The sequence below is a fragment of the Echeneis naucrates genome, chromosome 22, assembly GCF_900963305.1.
Source record: "Echeneis naucrates chromosome 22, fEcheNa1.1, whole genome shotgun sequence".
In the NCBI taxonomy this organism is placed as follows: Eukaryota; Metazoa; Chordata; class Actinopteri; order Carangiformes; family Echeneidae; genus Echeneis; species Echeneis naucrates.
Window position 1 is genome coordinate 15743622 of NC_042532.1, and position 17410 is coordinate 15761031.

At 42.0% G+C, this 17410-nt stretch overlaps 2 protein-coding genes across 4 annotated transcripts; one reads left to right on the plus strand and one right to left on the minus strand.

Annotated features, from left to right (window-relative positions):
• The first annotated feature begins 143 nt into the window (after window positions 1-143).
• LOC115036384 (helicase-like transcription factor) lies at window positions 144-8976 on the plus strand. Of its 2 annotated transcripts, XM_029494560.1 has the most exons (25): window positions 144-251; window positions 444-646; window positions 751-917; window positions 1098-1240; window positions 1388-1470; window positions 1719-1790; window positions 1914-2105; window positions 2321-2395; window positions 2473-2533; window positions 2715-2763; window positions 2952-3019; window positions 3119-3166; window positions 3287-3397; window positions 3490-3581; window positions 3821-3964; window positions 4166-4298; window positions 4448-4583; window positions 4773-4952; window positions 5081-5196; window positions 5461-5642; window positions 5751-5870; window positions 6311-6423; window positions 6895-7075; window positions 7183-7263; window positions 7482-8976. In XM_029494560.1, the coding sequence occupies exons 2-25, from the start codon at window positions 449-451 to the stop codon at window positions 7623-7625; spliced, it is 2889 nt and encodes a 962-aa protein (XP_029350420.1). In that variant the 5' UTR covers window positions 144-251; window positions 444-448; the 3' UTR covers window positions 7626-8976. The 2 variants fall into 2 exon arrangements, with proteins under 2 accessions (XP_029350420.1, XP_029350421.1); XM_029494561.1 differs by lacking the exon at window positions 3287-3397.
• Window positions 7982-16211, minus strand: LOC115036405 (glycogenin-1-like). 2 transcript variants are annotated; one of them, XM_029494590.1, is made up of 7 exons: window positions 16070-16199; window positions 14331-14466; window positions 14022-14196; window positions 13434-13596; window positions 12385-12511; window positions 11488-11746; window positions 7982-10143 (listed from the first exon to the last, which is right to left on the minus strand). In XM_029494590.1, exons 1-7 carry the CDS (start codon window positions 16197-16199, stop codon window positions 9952-9954), a joined length of 1182 nt encoding a protein of 393 aa, XP_029350450.1. In that variant the 3' UTR covers window positions 7982-9951. The 2 variants fall into 2 exon arrangements, with proteins under 2 accessions (XP_029350450.1, XP_029350449.1); XM_029494589.1 differs by having other exon boundaries at window positions 7984-10143; window positions 11509-11746; window positions 16070-16211.
• Window positions 16212-17410: the final 1199 nt, after the last annotated feature.

Here is a 17410-nt window from a genome sequence, read left to right on the forward strand (position 1 = left end):
AAATACTGACAATAATAAAAAAGCACCGGTCAGCCAGTGAGATCCTCTTAAGGCCAACAAAGTGATTAAACATTATTTCAAACATTATTTTGAAGGGCTCTACCGGATGTTAAGTGCTAACTACAGTTATCTTTACTCCGATGCTCTTCGCTCCAGAGAAGGCAGCAGCTCAAAGAAACCTCAACAGTCCTGGCTGGAAAAAACAAACAAACAAACAAAAAACAGACTATCGACGAGGGATACGTCAAAAAGTATGAAGGAAATCTTAAATAATCATAAACAAGGTGCTCTCTTCTGATAAGTAAACATTGGCAGACCAGGCTAACAGTCTCTTGACGTTTCCCCAAACCGGATATCAGAAGATAATATTAAGATTTCCAAACACACAACGTGAAAAAGATGTTGTGTTGTTAAGTGTTTCCTGTTGTCTCTGTGTCGGGCAGCTGCCATGTTTCCTGGCCGGGGGAGGTTTGGCTGGGGTCGGCTCCCTGAGGTGGATCTCTTCACGGACCGCCATGACACCAATGCAGAGACTCTGTCCCAGGCCATCAGAGCTGCAGCCGCCGCAGAGCCGGACGCAGACGGCAGCGTGCTGTTTGGACAAATGCAGGGCACCGTGGTCGGCCTCAGATATTACACTGGAGTGGTGAGGATCCCCTTCATTCATCCACCAAGGAGGACCCAAACTGCCAGGTGATGCAGATCTGGCGCTCACTGAGGAGTTGCCTGTGTTTTACCTTCTCTGGACAGGTGAACCGAGGAGAAATGGTCGGTTTGGTGCGACAGCCCCAGAATCCGTATGACCCCAATGCAGTGATGGTGGCCAACATTTATGGCAACCAGGTGGGACACATCAAGCGGGAGCTGGCAGCAGCTATGGCTTATGTCATGGACAACAACTTGGCTAAGGTGGAGGGGTGAGTGGATTGTAATTGGCCTGTCATCTTCCCAATTGGGTCAGAATATCATTTTCTTTACGGACAGATGGACGAAAAATCCACCAACTAATCCTGAACAGAAGCAAAAAAGGCTGCCGCTGGCAACTTCTTGTGTGTACCATGATTACAGTGTTCTTGGCTGTTTGTTTGCTCTTTCAGGGTGGTGTACTCGGGCACCGGCAACAAATTTAACATGCCCGTGATGCTGTCTTTCTGGGGCAGAGAAGAAAAGAAAACCGCTGTGATTGAATGCATGGCACGGCGTGGTTACAAACTAAACACAGGTGGAATCATGGCATCAGGTACACATACACATTCAACTATCCTATCTCACTTTCATCATGGAAAACCTGTTAGATTCATAGATGTAGCGCACGCTGTTGCATCAGTTGTCAGTCGTTAAGTTCACTTATGGCTTATTGTGTGCGTGTGGATGTGTTGGATTTCAGGTGCAAATCAAACATATAACAGGCCAGGAGCTTCTGCATTGCCGTCTAAAAAAGGCCTGACAATTCCTCTGACTGCAGATGAGGTAATCCGCTCAAATGTAGTTTAATCTTTAATGTTGGCTTTAAAACAGTGTTGTTGTGAATTTTACTTTCTCGCTTCAGTAAATGTTGTAATTTTCATGCTAAAATTACATGACATGGAGTACAGTAACAATATGTTTGCAGACATGTTGTAAACATTGTGGGACAGACATAATAACGCTGAAGCCAGCATTTGTAATTACGTAACTTTTTTTAAACTCGTATCGTTTGTTTTTTTTATCTTTTCCAGCTGAAGAATGCATTTGATAACCTGTTTGATGATTTGATGGAGAGTAGAGATGGCGAGAAAGAGGCAGCTGAGGTACTCGGGTGATCCACGTTTCCATCATGTCTTCTCATGCATGATAGAATAAAAAGCAGTCTCATTATTCCCAAAGTACTTCTCACCCAATTTGATAAAATCTCTCTCTCCTTCTCTCTGTAGTCTGTGGGTACTCCTCTTCTGCTTCACCAAAAACAGGCACTATCCTGGATGTGTGCCCGAGAAAACAAATCTGCTCTGCCACCCTTCTGGGAGAAGAGAGGCGAGCTTTACTACAACACCGTCACATGTTTCTCTGCTAAAGAAATACCAGAGAGGGTTCGCGGGGGGATACTGGCTGACGACATGGGACTGGTAAGTGAAACATTCATATATTTCATTCATTTCGGAGTGGACACTTGCTAACTGTATAAATTATATGGTAAGATATTAATCCAGTGAAAATATGTGGTGATTTGGAAGGTAATTTACACACATTTACTGATTACTTCATGGTTGTTCGATCGCTGGTTACTTGATGTGCTAGGAGAAAATTTATGTGCATTGAAACCTGCGTTTGTGTGTCTCAGGGAAAAACTCTGACAACCATCGCTCTGATCCTCACCAACTTTCACAACAGAAAGCCACTACCTGTGGAGAAATGTGTAAGTGCAGCTGTTCTTTTCAATCCGTCAAAGCGACTTATGCTCAACAATTAAAAAGTGTTTGTTCACGTGTTCAGGAGGAGTGGTCTTCACCTACCAAAGCCAAAAGTAAACCACACACGGCCTCTAAACTGCAAGGTAATAAACTGGTACTTGTAATAAATATAACTTTATTTAAATTTTTCTGGGCTTTTTGGGGCTTCTTGCATTTCTCTTTCTGTGACTTTATGTTGAAATTTGCCTTGTGCATATTTAATATTTTGAGCTCAGTTGCAAGAAGATCCCTAACAGGAGCAGCGATGTGGCCTTTTTGTTTCAGGAAGCAGCAGCATAGGTGATGGACCAGGAGTGAGCAATGTAACAAAGCTGTAAGTGCGCTTTATTTGAGTATGTCATATTGACCTGATGTTATCGCTGATAAAGTGTAATGATGCGTATTTAATTATATCTATATTTTTAGCATCAGGATATATTTCCGTCCAATTTTATTCACATACTACGACTACGCAGCTTCAGTTTCTTGTATCATACTCTGATATGTTGCTGTATTGGTCAGTTCACAGGGAGAGGTGATCTGTGCTGATACACCAGGCATGGTGAAGAAAACAGGAAAGTCGGATAAAAGTAAGAGTGGATTCCTTTTGTACTTTGATTGCATCGATTACACACTTTTTCTTCTTCCTTGTATTATGCAGCTGATGTATTGTTCCCCCACACTCACAGGTACGAGCAAAGAAAAACTGCAAGCCACCAAGCGAAAGCCCAGCAAAGGTACAATATACCAACTGTTTGTGTTTGTGTGCTGTGAAATTTGCTTGCCAAAATATTCTATATTACCAAATATTCACTACAGTCATCCAGATCGGTGTTGTCCGTATACCTAAAACACAGGGACTACTGTATTGCTGGAGGATCTAGACTTTGCTGCAGCACTGGGTGGCTCAGTACCACAAACAGCCCCAAAGAAGAAGAAAACTACCAATAAGGCTGCTTCAAAACAGAGTTAGTTCCAACAGTGTGTTCTTGGCTGGTGATTTAAAAATAGTGTTCATTTAAACAAAAAAGAGTTGAACGTTTCCCTTTTGAATGTGCAGTCGTTGAATCATCCACCCCTGAAAGTACAGAGGACTCATCAGCTAGAACGACTCTCATCATCTGCCCACTCTCTGTGCTCAGCAACTGGCTGGTAGGAGTAAAGCCTCGAACACACAGCAAAACACGGCCAACTCAAAATTTACACATGACACTTCAGTTGATTAATTGATCAGTCACTATTGCTATCTACGCTAGATAGCAAACTAAAATATTTATGTTCAGGAGTGATGATTGGCTAAAAAAACAGCAATTTCAATCCTGCAAATTGGATTAAATCCCTGAAATAAGCGTTTTGTATTTTCTCCCACTGTCGTTTGTTTGTGTCTGCAGGACCAGTTTGAGCAGCACATGCATCCCAATGTGAAGCTTAATGTGTATCTGTATTACGGCTCAGAGCGCAACAGGAGCAAGACGTTTCTGTCCTCCCAGGACGTGGTGATCACCACCTACAATGTTCTATCTGCTGACTTTGTGGTGAGTGAATACAATTGAATACAACAGAATGTATACAGAATACAATTGTGCCTTAATGTATTTTGAGGAGCGCAATTATCCAAAGCAAATCGAGCCCTGACTCGTTTCAGATCATGTCAAAATTCAGTTCAGACAGGTTTGAATCATATGCAGAGAGAAGTTGCTCGTGCAACAAATGTAATGCGTTTGTTCCTCTTTAAGAATGAGAGTCCCCTCCATAGTATCAATTGGCTGAGGGTTGTGCTGGATGAAGGACACATCATAAGAAATCCAAACGCACAGATGAGTAAAGCTGTGCTCAACCTGAAAGCTAACAGGCGCTGGATTCTTTCAGGTACACCTTAAACACACAGCTCACTGCTGTTATCGGTTTACACTGTATACTGTATGAAGTCCATATTGGACATATACCATTTTGATGATCCAGGGGACTTAACTCAAATAGGACACAAAAATTCAGTCTCCATCGTTCTGCTTCTGCAGGGACTCCTATCCAGAACAGTGTGAAAGACCTGTGGATGCTGCTGGCATTCTTGCGTCTGAAGCCATTCGATGTGAGAGAGTGGTGGAACAGAGTGATCCAGAGACCTGTTACTCAGGGCGACAGGGCCGGCCTGCAGTGAGTACTCTGTGATACGTGATGTTTAACTGCAGGAAGGTAGTAATAATACTTCAAAAGGCACCATTCACTGTTCTCAGCCTGCGGTGGCCGCATATACTTATATGGCAACAGTAGAAAAGTTGAGACACCTAAAATAGAAAACGGCATGTCATGTTTTGTTACACTGACCACATGGACACTGCGCAGGAACCTTCAGACCTTGGTGAAGTGCATCACCCTGAGGCGGACCAAGAGCACTGTGGTGAATGGGCGCCCCCTGGTGTCTCTGCCTGAGAAGACTGTGTTTGTGGAGCAGGTGGAGTTGAGCCAGCAGGAGAGAGAAGAATATGAGCTGGCACGCAATGAAGGAAGAAACACCATTAGCAGGTAAATGTAAGCATGGACATGTATGTACATATGTGTATTTGAAAATAGTAAGTTTGTATTTCACAGCACACATGGCAGGCTGAATGTTCTAATAAGAATATTACATTGTTTTATGTAATGGTATGTAGGTATGTAGCAGAAGGGACGGTGCTAAGGAATTATGCAGATGTGTTGGCCATCCTGATGAGGCTTCGACAGTACTGCTGCCACCCGGATCTACTGGCAAAGGCACCCTCAGATTTAGGTAAAGCCTGCAGGATATTATGATAATGATGTGATTAAGGAGAGAACTGTTTCTGAACTTAAATATAATACGAAGAGAGGTCTGTGACTGATATAGATTGTGTTTCTTTAAGCCGTTTTTATGCCATTATTAATTGGATAGGACAGTGTAGCGCGGCAGGAAAATTTGGGCATAAAAACAAGAAGGAAGATTTCTCTCCTGTTAATTGATGTATATTTTTGTCATGGATTTCTTTCCGGTTCTGTTCCCTCCCTTTGTCTCTAGATGCTGCTGCGACGCCGGCAGAACTGCGGGAGCGTCTGATAGAGAAGCTACGGTTGGTGTTGGCCAGCGGCTCTGATGAGGAGTGCCCAGTGTGCCTGGACTCGGTCCGTCTCCCTGTCATCACACACTGCGCCCACGTTTACTGCCGGCCCTGCATCGCCCAGGTCATCACCAGTGAGCAGGTACATTGTTTTGGGTAACAGAGAAACTACATTTTCACGTTTCATTGTTAATTATTTAGCTGTTAAATCCTTCCCCTGTCCTGTGGCTGGGTGTGTGTCTGTGTATAGAAAGCACGCTGTCCTCTCTGTCGAGGTGAGATCAAGACCAGTGAGCTGGTGGAGTTTCCACAGGAGGAAATGGAGGAAGAGAGCAGTACAAATTCTGAGTGTTGGAGGAAAAGCTCAAAGGTAACAAACAGCACGTACTAAAACTCCAAAACTAAGCAGTCGTAAACCTTTGACATTGTATTTGGAACAAAAAGGTTTCTTTTCTTTTTTTGTGTGTGTGTAAGATATCTTTTTTTGTGCAGAAAATTATGGTTAGTTGTTGGACATGATCAACATCAGCAGCCATGATTAAATATTTCTCAGTTCGCTTTTAAAGTCCTGAATGGTAAAGGAAACGACAAAACAATGTTTCCTTGAATTTCATACTTACCTGAAATAGGTTGAAGGAATCAGTGGATCCGTCTGCTCACACTATGTGACTTGAATTATTTCCTTCAGGCTGAAGCCACTTAAAAAGGACTCTCTTCGTCAGGATGGCAATAATGTGAAACTGAATTGAATGTTATCGTGAGAGTGCTGCGGTGTTGCTTGTTATTTTAAGGTGGTCTGCGTCTCCGCAGGTGCAAGCGCTGATGGGAAACCTGCTTAGGCTGCGATGTGAGGACAGCAGCATCAAGTGTTTGGTCGTCTCTCAGTTCACACGTTTCCTCACCATAGTGGAGACGCCACTCAGGTAAAACTCTCACGCATACAGTAGAGTTTAAGGATTTGAATACTAAAGCTGTTTGTCTTGTTTTTTTTTTTGTTTTTTTTTTTTAGAAAAAGGTGTCTGTAAAGAGCTTGAATAAGTATTATATAGATTTTTTTCAGCAGCTGTGGTGGAAATTTAGGTGATGTTTTTTCAATTTACTGCATTTCAGAGTCACCTTATGAGATGTAGTTTGGAACGTACATCATTTTTGGATTTGTGGCTATTACACCTCCCTATTTTTGCTCAAAATCCGGTCTCTGCATTAATCATGAGGTTTATTAACAGATGCATCTGTGTCTCAACTATCTCTGCTGATTGGAGGGATGATGTTGTAGGGTCAAGATTAAAATAAAGTTTGGGGCTGTAGCAAAAGAGCACACATTTAAAACAATCCTCTCACATTTCGATCACTTCATTACATGTTTTGTTTTAATTGTCCTTCCTCTGCACTAGAGAACATGGCTTCAGATTTGTGCGTTTGGATGGCAGCATGAGCCAAAAGAGGAGAGCCCAAGTGATCCAGGAGTTTCAGAGCTCTGAGGCCGATAGCCCTGCCATCATGCTGCTGTCTCTCAAAGCTGGAGGCGTGGGGCTTAACTTGACTGCAGCGTCTCATGTTTTCCTCCTGGACCCTGTAAATACTGATTTTTGCCAATGAACCAGACACATTTACACCCATTGCCAAATTGAGGACAGAGTTTGTAAGTATCTCACGTAACTGTGTGTGTGAATATGTTTTAGGCATGGAACCCAGCTACTGAGGAACAGTGTATTGACCGCTGCCACCGTCTGGGCCAGAAGAGGAAAGTCGTTGTCACCAAGGTCAGAAAACTGGGATTTCATTTCCATCATGTTGTACTATTGTGTTAGGGTCTGCAGACAAGGCTTGGTGCATCCAAGGCATTACATCATCCATAGTATGTTCTGTAGTGTCTGTTTTACACTGTAAAGACTGTAAAACTGTTCATTTCATGAGAAATCAGAAAGATCATTGACCATTACAGCAAGTGTTTTTATTTTGTCTGTGTCTGTCACTGCAGTTCATTGTGAAAGATTCAGTTGAGGAGAACATGGTAAAGATCCAGAAGAAGAAGCAGGACCTGGTGGAGAAGGCGTTTGACTCCACAAACACAGAGAGGAAGATCTCTCTCGTTGACGATATCAAAGCTCTGATGGAGCTGTAAAAATGGACCGATGCAGTAACATGAAAACGACACAAACGTTGGATTACACTGTACACTGAGGTCGGACACTTCACACCTGAGGGGCGTCAGAGAATTTTGGGGTTCAGTGTTTTCTTCATATTTTTGTAAGGTTTCATTTTTCATAGCTGATCATTAATGCGCTAAGTTTTATTTTATTTCTGCTTTTCAGGATTAATGGTTTGATACAGATACACAAACAAGAGGCAACACTCAGCAAATTTTAATTTTCCTTCAGTTCCTGCATTCTGTCAAGTTTATGCACAGGACCCGTTTTTCTTGATTTATGGTAGATTATAAAAACAAACATTCTCTATGATTGCGATGGGGGGGGGGGGGTTTATAAGGAATTTGTTTGAGATAAACAACCTGCTGTTGCATAAAGAAATGCAGGCAACTGTTACTAAACCTGGATTACTGTATTTAATCAGACACAGCAACAAGTTCTTGCTTGTTTTATGTCATAAACGGAATATCTCCTTGGCTTTTTACAAAACGGATACACTATCTAGGGCCAACTTGTTATAAACATGCAAACAGAAGTGAACACAGATAAATCGGCTGTTTTTAAACCAGGTCTTTATTAGACTTAACAGACTTGTACAGTTAACACTTAAGGGACAGTACTGCATTATGTTCCACTATGCTCCACCATAAAAATCACACACAGACTTTTCTCTCAGCATTATCAGCTTCTTGTTGGATCGTGGATCGTGGAGTGTATTTTAATTACTGTAGGAAGTAGTATATTGTAATTCTAAGAGCACACAAGCTAGAGTGAAGTAAAGTAGCTATTCGCGACAGGAAATGGCTCAACAAAGGTCAGGTTTGTTGTGTTACTAGCAGCAGTTACAATAAATTAGGTTTTGTAAACAGTGGCAACAATAAGGCAGCAGGTTTTAATGGTTTTACGACAAATGGAAGTGATGAAATGCAGGTCTGGGCACAAAGAGACACTAATGTGGGTCTGGGTAAGGATGTTGCATGCAGAGCACCGATGCAGATGACAGCTGTCTCGGTGCAATAGTGTCTAATCCCACACAATTACACCCACAATTAACTGACATTAGTTTTGGGTGCGGATCGAACAACTTCAATATTGACCCACATTTTAAGTCTGTGCCATGCAACTACGACAAAACAGGCTTAGCCATAACACAATGCCAAACATTACAAAGCCAAAGTCACAGGGAGCTGGTGAGTGTCGGAGGCACAAATATATGGAGGTTCATCTACGGAACGGAGAGGAAAGTTCTTCTAGATTAAAGTGAGATTGTCATAGACTGAGCAAATGACGGCATATTTAATGTAAAGTGGTTTGGGTAGAGAGACTTATTGCAAGACAGGAGGTGTGGTAAAAATCCAGAAACGCCCCCCCCCCCAAGTTCCTGGTATTGCCACATGTTAGGAAGACTTAAGATAATGAAACCATCTCCATCAAATGCACAAGCGCGCTCAAAAAAAAAAAAAAAGTTGGAAAATATTCTTATTTTGTGTGTGTGCATGTGCATGGGTGCGTGTTGTCAGAGGTAAAGCTGTTTGAAGCCACCACCATCTTAGCATGAAGACCAGTAACGACAGAGTGACAGCCCATCTGATGGTGAAATCCACCTACACACAACTCTAGACACACATAAGCTCATTGCAACTTCCAACAATCGATACACAAGGTTAAAAAGGTGCTGTGTGTATTCGTAATTTACGTTGTGATGAAGTTTCCAGACCTTTACAGTTACCTTTTGAAATACAAAAGGTAAATGTCATAAATCTTTACTGTTTGCCTGGAATTGTAAAATGTTTGTCCAGGTTCAAACCAATTCTATATGAGTACAGAGCAGATGGGATGGAACCATCGGTTATTCCCTGGGCTATAATTTATCAATCTGAGCAAGCAGAAAACCTAAAAGGTGCAACACTCAACTTCATTACATTTAAAAAAAAAAAAAAAAACCAGAAGGTTTTCATATGAAGACCAAATCAGAGGAATGTACAGAGCAGTGAGCTTAAAGGTGGGGTGAACCGTTTGCCCCTGTCTCCTGTATTTACGCTAAGATTCATACAGAGTGTTACTGAGCTCAACTAATCTTCTGCAAGACAACAAGTGAAGAGATTTCCAAAGGTATCAAACGTTCCCTTTAAGAAACAAGGTGAATGGTGTGAGTGCATGGGAATTGTGCCGAACCTAAATTCTGTCATTTGTACACACTGACAGGAAGTATGAGGCCCAAAGCTGCGCTGTGGCATTCAGTCAGTCACTCGCTAATCAAGCCTCTCTGATTGGTAGAGTGGTGCTCGCGCCGCTTGACACCTACTTCAGGAAGGAGTCCAGCTTTCGCTTTATGTTGGCGAAGGCATCATCGCCCAAGTAGTCGATCTGGCCGGCCTCCCAGCGTTGCTTCCTCTCCTCTGACGAAAGATTCTGAGCAGGACGAGGAGGAGGAGGAGTAGGAGGAGGAGCTGAGTCCGCAGGCTGCTCTCTCACGTCGTCCCCTGGCTTAGCCTGCATGACAGAAAAAAAAAATGTGATGAATGAATCATCACATGAGGCCGGAGCGATACTTTATAAGGACTGATTTCCCTGAGCTCAGCCGTGCTCGGCTTTTCCTCCGCTGGAATTTCCTCACAGGGGAATTTGCTTTCTTCTGCCCTCAAAACAGTTTAATGCAGTGGAGTTTTGTAGGAAGAGTCAAAGTACAAGAAGAAGTTTTGCAACACACTTGTAGCAACCTTGTAGCTTGAGTTTCCTACAGTCAACACCAGTTAAATTATAAAATCAAGATATAAAACAGGGGGACTGGTTCCTACAGATCCATGAATGTTAATTATAATATTTTAAATGCATATTTAAAATGTTAAAGTATAAAAAAAAGGCCATTCATGTTTCATATTAGATCACAGGTTGGCTCCAAAGAAATAAAAACCCACAGCCAATAAAACAGTATCTTTCAATGATTAGGTCACATCAACAAGCTTTATGTTGATTTTTTTTGCTGATATGTTTGGTTGTTGACAGATTTCTTATCTATTTCGAGTTTTCTCAAGAGGGATCTCTTTAAAGAAAGCAACTGAAGAGAAATCTGGCAAATGTCGAGAAATTCATGTTGAAACTTCCGCTCTTCGCTACAGTGATCAGCATAACGCCCGAAATTCTTGTTCTATTAATATTTTAAATTAGAGTCTACACTTACAACACTTTGGGGTTTTGTTTTGTTTTGTTTTTTTTCTACTTTACAAGTTTTCTTGGTATACAGATTGTTAAAAATGAAATTGAGCCTGTGCAAGACTTAAAAACGTCCTCCATAGAGTCAGACTGGCCGTCAATATGAACTCATCAGTGTGACACAACATGGCAGAGCTCTAGCAGGTTTTGGCAGCTTTCCTTTTGCCTAACTTTACTCACAACTGTTTCACTGAGGTGTTGTAACAACAGACAGCGCAGAAACCTCCTGGTATCCTGTTCAGCGTTGAACGTGTTGCCAGCCTGGCACGCTGCCCAACTCATCAGAAACAGCGAGCTATTCACAAAGTCGTCACTCTGCAGAGAGGACTCACAATACTGGCAACAACAAAGAGGACTTTGTTGCAACAGACTGGTGCTGAGGAATATGGAGCCCCCTTTAACCGTGACGACTAAGTTAACCAACATTTTATCTGGAACATAAAGCTTCAATATGCGGCAGTTTTTTGTTTTTTTTTTAGAGTTAATTCCCCACACGTCAGAGAGAGGAGAGTTCACCTGCTGATTGGAGGCCTGGACACAGTCAGGGCACGACAGTTGCGCAACAGATAAACACACACGTTCGCAGCCGTTCTCGTGTACGTTTGTTTCAACACATGTGCCCACCGCAGCCACACCCACACTTACATTTTCGCTGGCCTCTACGAAGCCGCTGGTGAAGGGCTTGTCCCCGTAGGCTTGCTGCAGCAGAGGCAGCACAAATTTGGCGTACACCTGCCACCACGTGAGGAGGTAGTCCGGGTGTAAGTGGCACGAATCAGGCAACGCGGCGTGATCTCTGACCTCACCCTTCTGAGGGTCGTAGGAGTAGTTCCACGGTTTGGTCTTACCCAGGAAGTGCACCACTTTGGCCTCGTGTCCATACCTGTACAGTAAAAGCAGGCGACAACACAATGAGATGGCAAAAGGGAATGAGAGAAAAAGTGCCAAGAAACACCTCCCAAAATATCTAATGAAACTGCGTTCCCACGAGTGCTTGAAATAAGTTGAATTTTGAACCACTTACTTTTATTTCCCATTTCTATTCTGACTCCAAATATATTCAACTAATCCATCTACTTGTTTAAAACTTGCATGATATGTTTTATGTTATGGCTAAGTTTCTTGTTCCCACACTTCCAGAGGTCAGTGATTTATTTTACAAGGACAGAGAAGTACAAAGAAATCGTTGATGATACATCATGATGGTTTTAACTACCTCAGGAAAACAAGGACTGATACAGTAGCTCCTCTGTTTGGGGGGTAGGTTGTGTCACAATACGTGTCCTGCCTGCTCTAAATTTCAGGGGCTTCTCGTAATTCTACACCCCCTAATAAACACACACAAATACACAAAGCTTGAACTGACCTTGGACAAGCTGAAAGACACAAACACACTAAAATCAAGTGCACTGGGAAAGCTACAAGATCCGAGCGATAGGCCAACTAAACATGAACAAGTGATGAAATCCAAGATGCATTGTCACTGTGTGTGTGTGTGTGTGTGTTTGTGTACGCACTCACTGTTTGAAAGCTGGTTTGTAAGAGTAAATAGAAACACTGCTGAGGTTGTAGAGAAAGGGAAGGTGTTTCGATATATCTGCCGTCGCCCAGGTGTTAAAATAACTGTTGAGAACTCCTTGATCTCCACCTGCAGACACAAACACACACACACAAATAAATAGGTATTTACAGGAGAAAAAAAAAATCATCATTCAGACTTCTGAATTTGAATTAAAATAACATGCTGCAAGAAGTTCTGCTTTTGCATTTCCCTGAAAAAACTGCTCTTCTCTGGCTACTAAAAAACACAGATTCTCAACGCTCCCACAGCATGTGTCTTTTCTAACGTGTAAAGATAGAGGGTGGGAAGTGCTGTTGACAGTGCTGTGAGAGGATGCTTGAAAGATTGAGCCTGCAAATGATTAAAAAAAAAAAAAAAAGGGGTGAGCACACTCACAAACAGATGGCAGACAAAGAGCAGGGCTAAGCTGGATGGGTGCCAACAAGGTCACAATCATCACATTCAATGTGTGTTTAGAGAGAGTGTGGGGGTGCACGAACTTGATATTAAACCCAATATTTAGGTACAACCTATCTACTGTCCAAATGCAACCCAAGTTTTTTTTTTTTTTTTTTTAAGTAGACTATAATCATAAAAAGTGTAAGCTGTTTATTCAAATCTGCCCTCTTCAGCCTGTCACCACAAGTTGGTGGGGATCTTTTTTAGTGTTCATGAAATGGCGGCGATCACAGCAAGTATTCACACCCACGCATCATAGCCCACGACATGCTGGCTTCAAAAACACTGTAGATTCAGGTTTTCACTCACAACACCTGTAATTGCTGCCATTTATCTGGAGACAGGGCCCTAAAAGTAGAGTCCATCACATTCAGTCAAGCTGAAGTATCTCAGCAGCTATTTTGTGGTCCTTTTTGAAACTTTATCGACTTTATTAAGACATCCATGATACCCAGAGGATGAATTTTAATGACTTTGATGACGTTCTCTGTGGTTCTAATGAGCCTCTGAGAACGACGGGAAGAAAGAGATAAGAACATTCGGGACTTACCATCGAAGCTGCCGTTTTCATCACAGAACGTGAGCAACCGCTCATGCGTCTCTTTGGACGGTCTGAAGACAAAAACCCCTGAATTGAAACAATCTGGCCAGCCAGGATCCGGCGCTGCAGATAGCTCCTCTCTCTCAAAGAGTTCATCTATATTTGATAGCACCTGGGTACATTAAAGTAAAGTTATTTTTATTTATTTTCTCGGCCATGCAGGGTTGCATTCATCCACGTTTCAACTAATATTTCTACTATGAGGCAGAGGTGAATTTTGAGTGTTTAAACTCAAAGTAATCTATTGTGCAGCGGGGATGTTGTGGATTCTTGGACTAAAATCTAGACCAGGAACTGCTCGATTTTTAGTTATAATAATAGAGAATATAATAGAATATAATAGAGAAATCAATAGTTTCACATCAGCTCTTTAGTCTGTCTTCTCTGACCTGTTACTCAGATATCAACAGGTTAAAGAAAAAAAAAAACAAACAAACAAACACTGACTTTGATCGAACGACAGTGAACTGTTGGAGCAAAAGTAAAAGCATTTCTTCATGATGAGGTAATTTTTCTCATTGTGCGTTTGTTCCTCACCAGCGTGTCTGCATCCATGAACACACACTTGCTGTACTGTGTGAGAGTCCAGCAGTGCAGTTTGGTGAATGTTACTCCCAGATCTGGACGTTTCATCAGGGCCAGATGAGCAGAATCGCCCGAGTCCATGACGTCCACCACGCGCACCTCATCGAAAATGGAGGCTAGTGCTTCCCTTCGACACACAAACACAAGATTTATATAGATGTGGGTTCAATCTGCATCTTTCATTTCAAGTATTGAGGGAGACTGAGGAAGAGATAAAATATCCACCAAAGAGAGAACATTCAGATTACAGATTTATGTTACCTGCAAGCTTCTGCAACATTAGGTCCTATGAGGGCGACCAGCTTCTTGGTTGTGTTGTGGTTTCGTAACGACTGGCCAAGAACCATCGCACCCTTGGCATAGCTATCATTTGTAGCCAGCGTCACAAAAGCCTGGTCTGTTTAGAGAAACACACACACACAAACTCACCAGTCATGATTGCACAAATACATGTCAGCATTTCTGGGGGGCAATTGATTGGTTGACTGACAGTAGTCGGCTAATGTGCAACTGACAGCGCTAAGAAAAACTCAGCTAATTGTATAAAATCTCTTGCTATTTCCCCAACTCTGCTGCACATTGCTTTCTTTGTAAGACTTACTTCCTGTGTTGTAGTGTGATGTAATGGATGACTTATTTATCACACTGCTGTTTAGATTGATCAATGCCGGTTATGTAAATATACAACTGTGTCAGTTTTTGGTTTTTTTATTTTGCAAATGCACAAGCCGCCATCCATGCTGCTCACAGATGTGGAACTTTTATATTTATATTCACTATTAGGATAAACAAAGTTTGCTTTAATACACGATGATAAAGTAGAATCCAGCTTGCTTTCTACTATAAAGTTGTCGATCATACCACTGATGCTTCTATCTTCAATATCACAGTAACCGTTAAACGTTAAAAACCTTTGTGAACCTTTTTCCATCTTCTCATCATAACAAACGTCAGTCAAACTAATGTCCACTGTCCCGTTCATCTCCTGCCCTTCTGTGTGAAGTTCAGAGTCTGAGCTCTTGCGTACATGAACAACGGTATGGGAGTTGTTGCTTGAGTAATAATTGGCGCAGAGCCAGAGGACAGCATTCACCAAGCCGAGTACATGTATGTTTTCAGGGGCTTCTGGGAGATCTGATCACAAGTGTTATAGTGGTTGCTGGGGTCCAAGTCGACAAACTATAAAACTACCATCAGGAAGGTGGGAGGTCTGTATGGCATACAAGGCCATGCAGAAAACTTGTTTTGGGTTCCCACATGAAACTTTATTACTTATTCATCTCTTGGTCTGACATATCCCAACGTTTGAGCCTGGATATTTCTAAATAAGGCATCCACAGGAACCGGTTTTAAAAACATAATTGAAATCAAAGCAATAAAACTTTGTGGAGATTTTAAAATCAAACGGAATTTAGTTATAACTAATCTATACTGGGAAAACACAAATCCAAAAAAAAAAAAAAAAAAAATCACAATTGAATATAAAATACAAAGGGATAACGGAGTCTGTCACCTGAACCTAAAGAGCATATAAATGGATATGGATTATTTAAATGATTGTTTTTATTTTAAAGTGAAAATCTACCCGAATTTAAATGAATAAATATTAACATCTTTAGCCTCAAAAATCCAATCCAAGACTGGGCCATGGCAATTTGAGCAGAGAGTGTAGAGTTCAGTATCTTTAGGAGAAGATGTAGTTCTGATTAAATATATTATAGAGAAATAAATTCTGAATTGGCGGTTTTGAATTGAAGTGTGTGACTACCAGAGAGTGAGTGCCATATTTAACCGCATCAAATGCCTCGAAACACTGAACCCTTTCTTGCTTCATCCTGACTGTCGGTGCTTCGGAAAAGCAGCTGTCAGATCGCGTTTCCTGCAGCCTGTAATAATTTGGTGTGTCTGTCACAGAACCGGACGGTGCGGCCCGCGGCGGCCATGTTCCGATGGGGCGGGAGGAGGGGGGTCGGCCCGGCCCGGGACCCGGTGAGTCTTACCCGACATGGTGTGCTGGGGGGAGTCCTCCCGGGGGTCGGGGATCGTGATGCTGAAGGTGAAGGGCTTGCACTGCGAAGGGCAGAGCCGCAGCAGCTGGGAGCAGTCCAACACAGGAATTAAGCCCCACATTTTCCGGGTCATGTGACCAGCGGCTGCCGACACGCCCCCCTACGTCTTCTCGCGCCTTCTCTCTCTCTCTCTCTCTCTCTCTTTCCTCTGTCAAACTTTATTTCTAAACGGGGTTTAAAACAAATCAACAGCAGTCGTCGAAAGAAATTATGGGAAAAGTACAGTCTGAATATTTTCCCATAGCGATGTTAATAATTGACTAGAGCAGAATGAAAGCAGTCTATACAAGTAATGGCCTCAAAATCAGTTCGTCCAAAAGTGGTAAAACTGCAGAAAACCCAATTTCAGGATTTCATAGCCAAATTAATTTTTTTGATATTATTGGTGCATCAGCATCACTGAAACAGTGCGGATGTTACAAGTTGTGCTTTTAGCTAATCCTGTGTAGTTTAATATATGCAACAACAGATTAATACTGCAGTAGCTGTACTGTTTCTACAACCCTGATCTCAGCATCATGAAGTGATTCTGGGAGTAAATGAGGAGACAGAAGAAACTGAAACAGCCTAAATCCAAAGAGGAACTTTGGCAAATCCTTGATGTCGTCCGTGATATTTGGAACAGCCTATATTGCAGCTATAGGGGATACAAGGTGGAGAATATTTCCCTGTTTTCACCAAACCCAACAGCGTTATAATTACCCTGACCAATACCAGTTTTCATTGCATGTAAAATGGATTGGTTCTATTTACAATTCAAAATAGCATTTTTTTTTTTACAAAGAAAACAAAACATGCCCTGCCTTCTTCAGTTTAATAGGAAAGTATCCTGCATCTTCATTACTGTTTTATCTGTTTTATCAACAATAACAGGAAGGTCGGTATCTGAGCAGTGTAGTGTCAGGCTTCCGCTTGAGCCCACACCACCTCTTAGTGGCCACGTTGCACATGTTTCACATGAAGTCATCAAACATTTAACATTTATCAACAGTTGGAGAAAGTGAGGCTGTACCTGAAAAATGGTAAGTTGAGCAAAGATACGTCGGGAAGGGGGGCCTAGGTAGGGCTGCCCCTGCCGGGAATCGAACCCGCGATCTTCTTACTGTGTTGTTCTTCTCAAGGCTCAACTGGTAGATCAACAACCTCTATCTGTACTTTTCGTTTACATATACAAGTGCAACATTATATTATTTCGATATTACAAATATGATATATATATATATACATATACTTTATTTATTCTGAGGGAAATTCACCTACATGCATCATTAA

What these genes read in the sequence shown, in the direction of transcription:
- LOC115036405 (XM_029494590.1), bottom strand. Translation starts at nt 16,199, where the DNA reads ATGTGGGGCTTAATTCCTGTGTTGGACTGCTCCCAGCTGCTGCGGCTC. An exon ending in AATGTTGCAGAAGCTTGCAG is followed by an intron (nt 14,197 to 14,330) that starts GTAACATAAATC and finishes TGTGTGTCGAAG; the next exon opens with GGAAGCACTAGCCTCCATTT. An exon ending in TCATGGATGCAGACACGCTG is followed by an intron (nt 13,597 to 14,021) that starts GTGAGGAACAAA and finishes TAATGTACCCAG; the next exon opens with GTGCTATCAAATATAGATGA.
- LOC115036384 (XM_029494560.1), top strand. Translation starts at nt 449, where the DNA reads ATGTTTCCTGGCCGGGGGAGGTTTGGCTGGGGTCGGCTCCCTGAGGTG. An exon ending in TTCCTCTGACTGCAGATGAG is followed by an intron (nt 1,471 to 1,718) that starts GTAATCCGCTCA and finishes TATCTTTTCCAG; the next exon opens with CTGAAGAATGCATTTGATAA. An exon ending in TAAGGCTGCTTCAAAACAGA is followed by an intron (nt 3,398 to 3,489) that starts GTTAGTTCCAAC and finishes TTGAATGTGCAG; the next exon opens with TCGTTGAATCATCCACCCCT.